The sequence below is a fragment of the Hippichthys cyanospilos genome, chromosome 17, assembly GCF_059441005.1.
Source record: "Hippichthys cyanospilos isolate Australia breed blue-spotted pipefish chromosome 17, RoL_Hcya_1.0, whole genome shotgun sequence".
Lineage (NCBI taxonomy): Eukaryota > Metazoa > Chordata > Actinopteri > Syngnathiformes > Syngnathidae > Hippichthys > Hippichthys cyanospilos.
Window position 1 is genome coordinate 13,918,241 of NC_142385.1, and position 7,255 is coordinate 13,925,495.

Sequence of the window (7,255 nt, forward strand, 5' to 3'; positions counted from 1 at the left end):
TGTCGCTTAAATAAATAAATATTTAAAGCAATCTTGAATACAGCTATAGAAATGTATTTTTTTGTTCTTTAAGGACCAACAACATTGGTCATATAAATACTGTGACGTCACTAACAATCGCCACATCTTTGTCAGTGAACAAAATGGCAACTTACTGTCTCACCGTCGCGCGGCTTCAGGTATGGGATACATTCGCACGTTTTCGTCTTTTTCCTTAAGAAGTGGAGGTTGTCATTTTAATGCGTTGCTTTGTCATGCTCAACCGTTGTGTGTCCAATGGAAGTAAACGCTTTAGGGTCGCGTTGTGTTGCTCTTAGCCGGTAGCGGCTAGTTAGCCGGGTCATCGTGTCCCTCTACGCATTCAGAGGGCAACAACTTGCTCCGCGTTAATTTTTTAAAACAATACCTTCCAGCTACCTCATTAGATGTATTTATGACTATTTTTCATAGCAACGTTGCAAGCAAGTTTTATATCTTGTGTGTGATGTGTTAAATACGACTTGACAAGGTTACCACAAGGTTAGGCGTCCAGTAGAGCAGAACTTCTGACCAAAACATTTTCGACAACAAACAGTACAACTTTCGTTTGAATATACAATTTATTTTCAGAGGAGTCTTTTTATTTAGGCTGGATATGGCATATTAATCCCCACCAGAAAGACTTAGATGTATCAGGTGTGTGATTTTATTTTAAGCATATGTCTTTTGTTTTAAAATAAGAAATTGCATCAATTCCTACAGTGAACGCACATTTAGCTTCATTTTTGCAACGTATCCAGTTGTATTTAGCCGTTTACAGCGATTGCATGGTCGCTCAGGTTGATTTGTGGGTAGCAGCTGCTTTTGTGTTTGCCTCTCCACATAAAAACAATGTCATATAATCGTGCTTGAAGATCTAAAATAGATCAGAACTGTAAGGGCCACATTGAAAGCAGAAAACTTACTCATAATGTCATCGCTTTTATGCTTTTATAAGCATAAAAGTGCACCTACTGTTAATTTTTAGATTCACGCATATGTAGGTTTTTTTGTGTTTCGAATGAAGTCAGCGTTTTTGCTGTCTCCAGCTTGCTCTGGGCCATGGCGCACGACGCCTGCATGTGGCGGCCGCATACAGAGCCAAGGCCCAAGTGTCCATGAGCCGCTTCGAGCCCACCTCCTTTGTCAGCTACGACAAGCTCCAGTCCAACATTGACGTCGTGCGAAAGAGGTTAGAATGCAATTCAGGAAGGACCCCTCATCACCCCTCAACAACGTCTACTTTCATTATTCCCGCTCAGACTCAACCGACCACTCACCCTGTCAGAGAAGATCGTCTACGGCCACCTCGATGACCCGCACAACCAGGAGATCGATCGTGGACGCACCTACCTTCGCCTGCGTCCCGACCGCGTGGCCATGCAGGACGCCACCGCGCAGATGGCCATGCTTCAGTTCATCAGCAGCGGCCTGCCGCAGGTGGCGGTTCCCTCCACCATTCACTGTGATCACCTGATCGAAGCCCAGATCGGTGGCGATCAGGATTTGGCCAGGGCCAAAGTGAGTTTGGGTTTTGTGAAATTCTCCAATGCTATTGGAATAAATTGATTGGCGGGGAATAAAACCATCTTTTCTACACATCTCAAACCAGGAAGTGAATCAAGAGGTCTACAACTTCCTTGCAAGTGCTGGTGCAAAATACGGAGTTGGTTTCTGGAAACCAGGTTCCGGAATCATCCATCAGGTAAAGAATAAGGCTCTAAGAGGTTAAATAATCTGCTGCCAGACCCGTGGCAGTTAATGACACAAGTAAAAATGCAAACATAGAACTGTTCTCCTTTTTAGATCATTTTGGAGAATTACGCCTATCCAGGTGTGATGCTCATCGGCACTGATTCTCACACTCCAAACGGGGGCGGACTTGGTGCCATCTGTATCGGAGTCGGAGGCGCGGATGCTGTGGATGTCATGGCGGGTATTCCGTGGGAGCTCAAATGTCCCAAGGTCAGCCTTCAGAAAGACACTTTTCGAATGCATGCTTCATGATCGACGCTCGGTGGTAGAGTGGTCGTCTCCCAGTCGAGAGGCTGTGGGTTCGATCCCCCGGCCGTCATGTCGAACTGTCCATGAGCAAGACACTGATCCCCCCAATCCCTCCTGATGCTGCGTCATCAGTAGGTAAATGGCTAATTAGTGTGAAGCGCTTTGAGTACCCAAGGTAGAAAAGCGCAATATAAGTGAAAGTCCATTTGCCAAGTCCATTTAACCCTATGCTGCCCTGATACGTCCTTTTGTGTCACCTAAAAGCAAAAACAAACTTTTGAGTCCCAAGAAAAATAATATTCATTACTGTTCTTCGTGGAAATCTTCCTTGTTTGTTTTCAGGTGATCGGGGTAAGGCTAACGGGTTACCTCTCTGGCTGGACATCACCCAAAGATGTCATCTTGAAAGTGGCTGGCATTCTGACGGTAAAGGGCGGCACAGGGGCTATCGTAGAGTACCACGGCCCGGGAGTTGACTCCATTTCCTGCACTGGTGTGTCTTTCAAAAAAGGCTGTTTTTGTTGACGTTGCACATTTTTTGAGATATTTAAGCTCAGGTTTTCTCTAATGTGTTTTTTTTTTTTTTGTGCACAGGAATGGCCACAATTTGCAACATGGGAGCGGAAATCGGAGCTACGACTTCTGTGTTCCCCTACAACCACCGCATGAGGACATATCTGGAGAAGACTGGGCGTGGACGTATGTTATTTTTGCCACATAATTTTAGTTTTGAGTTCAGAAAAGTAGTAAGAATGAAAGCAACACAATTGTTCCTGTCATACTTTTAAATATCAGGTATTGATATTTAATTTCTTCCCCCTCAGAGATCGCCGCTCTGGCTAATGAGTACTCGGATCTGCTGGTGCCAGATAACGGCTGCGAGTACGACCAGGTCATCGAGATCAATCTTGATGAGGTCAGTCCGCATTTTCAAGATTACGCTACTGTTGTCACTTTTGATACAATCTTCTCCCCATCAACAGACTGCTCATTGATCAATACAGCCTGACTTGCATAGTTCAATCAATCAACCGTTGTCGTTTCCATGCATGCGGAAATAAATACTGCACATGGATGGATTGCATTTAACGTTATTTAAATCAAGTGTTAATAAAAAAAAAAGGGTCAATCGTGTTGGTCATGTTTGTAACAGTACGTGAGAAATTGATCTTATTTTTGAAACCAAAAACGGATTAAAGTATGAAAAAAATCTAAAATTAAAGATCGCACAAATATATTCGGACTCTATTGCAAATGTGCAAATGATTCTTTTTTTCTTTTTTTTTTTTTCCAGCTAAAACCTCACATCAACGGTCCGTTCACCCCCGACCTGGCTCACCCGGTCTCCGACGTGGGTTCCGTGGCCGAGAAGAACGGCTGGCCGCTGGAGGTCAAAGTTGGTAAGAAGTCATTATTTTGCTACATGTATACCAAATAGTTTCCCTCTTGTTTTATATACACCTCCATGTTGGTATTAGGTCTGATTGGCAGCTGCACCAACTCCAGCTATGAGGACATGGGCCGCGCCGCCTCTGTTGCAAAACAGGCTTTGGACAAAGGCCTGAAATGCAAAGCGCAATTCACAGTCACTCCTGGCTCGGAGCAAATCCGCGCCACTATCGAAAGAGATGGTTATGTGAGTGATTTACCAGAAAGAAACAGTTTTTCAGTTTTACGTTTCTGATGAATATTATAATCCCACATTATTCATTTTCTGTAGTCCAAGATCCTCGGTGACGTCGGGGGCGTCGTCTTGGCCAATGCTTGCGGACCTTGCATCGGACAGTGGGACAGGTGGGATGAAACCCCGCTGGAAATTTACGTGAAAGTAGTGCGCTTGAAGCTAACGCTATTTTGTTGGATGAAGGCGCGACGTGAAGAAAGGTGAGAAGAACACCATCGTCACCTCCTTCAACAGAAACTTCACAGCCAGGAATGACGCTAACCCTGCAACGCACGCCTTTGTCACGTCGCCTGAGGTAAAGCCAATAAAAGGTTACGCGCGCTCTCGTTCGATATCGGACAATCAAATTTTGTCCTATTTCAATAAACATTGCACCTCTTTTTAATGAGTGGCCCTTTTTAAATGAACAAAACCCATTTCCTTAGGAGCAGGAAATTTTATTAGGCGGCAGACTAACACAAAAGCAAATTATGGTGGACTTTGGAAATGTAAAATTGGATTTTAAAAAGACTTTTATTGTGTCTAACTCAATCTGTATCTTGTAGATTGTGACTGCCTTGGCCATCGCCGGAACTCTCAAGTTCAACCCGGAGACCGACTACCTGACTGCTCCCAGTGGTGAGAAGTTCAAGTTGGATCCCCCTAATGGAGATGAGCTCCCCACCAGAGACTTTGATCCGGGTCAGGACACCTACCAGCACCCGCCTGCTGACGGCACCCGCCTCAAGGTGGATGTCAGCCCTCAGAGCAACCGACTGCAGTTGCTAGAACCTTTTGACCAGTGGAGCGGCAAAGATCTGGAGGATCTCAGGGTTCTCATCAAGGTCAGATCCTCGTACTTTTCTCATTCAAGTTCAGTCAACCTAGTACATTTAATTAAAAAAAAAAAAAACAAGAAAGAAGACAAGGGGCTTTTACTCGTGAGGAGAGCATACAGAGATGTGAACCTTTACAGATCTTCTACCATTCAGAATACACATCCCACCCAATCCTCTTTTATTCATTACGGTTGGCCCTAGTTACAAAACCACTTGCTGCCCCAAAAGGTTAACAGAGACGTTATAGGAGCAAGGTAACAGTAGGTTTCTGTTAGCGGCGGACATAAATGCAATTCCGCACTATCAGTCCATGCAATCACTGCTATTTTCATTCCCATAAACATGGCAACAGACCCCCTAGTGTTCCAGACGCTACCATTTCTCTTCTATGACACTTCCATGACAATAGGTGAAGGGAAAGTGCACCACGGATCACATCAGCGCGGCCGGTCCTTGGCTAAAGTTCCGTGGCCACTTGGACAACATCTCCAACAACATGCTGATCGGTGCTGTCAACAGCGAGAATGACGCCATCAACTCTGTCAAGAACCACCTGACGGGGGAGTACGGAGGTGTCCCCGATGTGGCCCGCCACTACAAGGTGAGGACCAAAGAAATTGGTCCATCTTCTTTGCGAGTGAACGAAAAGGACACGGTGTCCGCATTGCGTGCAGGCCAACAGCGTGTCGTGGGTCGTGGTGGGAGACGACAACTACGGCGAAGGCTCCAGCAGAGAGCACGCCGCGCTGGAGCCCAGACATCTTGGAGGAAGAGCCATCATTGTTAAGAGCTTCGCCAGAATCCACGGTACTTCACCTCAATATCAAGAAGATCTTTTCACGCCGTTGCCCGTCTGATGTTTTGCATCCGTCGTTAGAAACGAACCTTAAGAAGCAAGGCCTGCTGCCTCTGACCTTCAGCAACCCATCGGATTATGATAAAATTTGCCCCGATGACAAGATCTCCATCAAAGGACTCCAAACGTTCACTCCTGGAAAGGTGAGTGGCAACATTCTCTTAGGCTAGCTAGAGAACCAGGATGTACTTGTACTTGTGTCACTCACTGTAGAAACAAAAAAATGTATACTTGATATCATATGATATAATCAGTTGGACAATTGCAAAAATACTGTGTTCTAAAAACAAACAAAAAAAAGCGGTAGCTGTAGGCTTGGGGATGCAGAAACTCAGGGAGAGTTAGCGGCCGCTTGGCACACTCTGGCGCACTGTGTGTTGGGTGTTGTAAAGGAAAATACATTTTGTGTCCAAAAAGAGACCTGTCCAGCCTCCATACTACAGTAAGGAGATCAATGTGCATGGGGAATAAAGGGAGGCAAGGTTTTACTACACATTTCATGCGCGTCATGTATGCTAATTTGCGGAATTCGCTTATCGCCGGGGTTTTCCGATCCTCATTAACTGCAAAAAAAGGACAAACTCCGCATTTTCAATAAAGTTCTTGTCAGTTGTAAAATATCAGTAAATAAAATAGTAATTCTTTCACGTACCACAAGATGGAGCCCTCTTATCACTTGTCGTACTTTGGCCACCGTGAAGCTCTATTTAATAGTAATTTTTTCATGTACCACAAGAGGGAGCCCTCGTATCACACGTCATACTTATGCCACTGCTAATCTCGCTTCAATAAGACTTCCTAATGAGACTTCTCCTTCCCTGTCAGCCTTTAACGGCCGTCGTGAAGCACAGCGACGGCACCCAAGACATCCTAGAACTCAACCACAGCTTCAACGAAACGCAGATCGAATGGTTCAAGGCCGGTTCGGCTCTCAACAGAATGAAGGAGCTACAGCATTGAAAGGGATGAAGCAGGAAGGGGGTATCGTATGTAAAGATTGTTACATGATCTGCAACGGACTGAAGCGTCGGTATACATCGCGGACACCCATATGTCACAATCAAGCCCAGTTTAACAATAGCAAGCAATCCACGGTCAGGTTTCGACTCCTTTTGTACGTCATGGGTTGGGATTGTACAAAAGTAACGATGACACGCTGCCCTGTTGAGCTTTGAACTCACGTGCGACTACTCATTGATGTTTTCTGCTAACGGGTCAGGACTGGACCTTCTCCATCTTGCAGTGGTCTTGTTGCACGCGCCATAGGTTTCACTACAGCTTTGTGTGTTTTTACGCTGACAGGGCTATTCAAAACGAGTCCAACCAAATTTGCGATAGCCATTTAACATCTCTTGTATATTAAACCTCTGTTTAGGAATACGCTTTCACCGTCAATTATGTTTTTGTTGGGAAGTTGTCCTCGGTTTATGCTGTCGTTTTTAATGATTGAATGTGAAATGTTGCCCTTTTCTCATGTGTTTCCTGGTCTATTCATCAAAATATCTATTGCTCTGCGCACAAAAGTAATGTTTTTGTTTTTTCCCAACATGGAAAGGTAACCTTAGCAAACAAAGGTGATGTAATACTGTTACCAATGAGTTCTGTATGTATGTAAAAATAAAACCGCCAAATGAAGTTTGGTTGCAGCTGATGTGGAGAAAAGCTCATTTTATTTTACTATTCACAATGGCAAATAAAAAACAATCATTGAATGACGTCACATTAAAATATAATGGATATCTCCTCTCTGGCTTCAATTTCATGTAAAGTGTCCATATGGTTAGTTTCTCGAAATTGTGTGTTCTAAAGGCTGGTTGAATAAATACTGCCGAATTTCACCCCATGGTTCTATTTATTGTTTGATTATGCAATGTA

The 7,255-nt window shown here is 44.4% G+C and overlaps 1 protein-coding gene across 1 annotated transcript; it reads left to right on the plus strand.

The window, feature by feature from the left end:
* Positions 1-121: 121 nt before the first annotated feature.
* On the plus strand, positions 122-7,218 carry aco2 (aconitase 2, mitochondrial). Its single transcript, XM_088438187.1, has 17 exons — positions 122-179; positions 1,068-1,210; positions 1,281-1,539; positions 1,631-1,723; positions 1,825-1,983; positions 2,365-2,515; positions 2,617-2,721; positions 2,847-2,938; positions 3,317-3,422; positions 3,501-3,658; positions 3,743-3,816; positions 3,890-4,001; positions 4,252-4,530; positions 4,934-5,125; positions 5,199-5,331; positions 5,402-5,523; positions 6,206-7,218. Exons 1-17 carry the CDS (start codon positions 144-146, stop codon positions 6,338-6,340), a joined length of 2,349 nt encoding a protein of 782 aa, XP_088294313.1. The 5' UTR covers positions 122-143; the 3' UTR covers positions 6,341-7,218.
* The last annotated feature ends 37 nt before the right edge of the window (positions 7,219-7,255 follow it).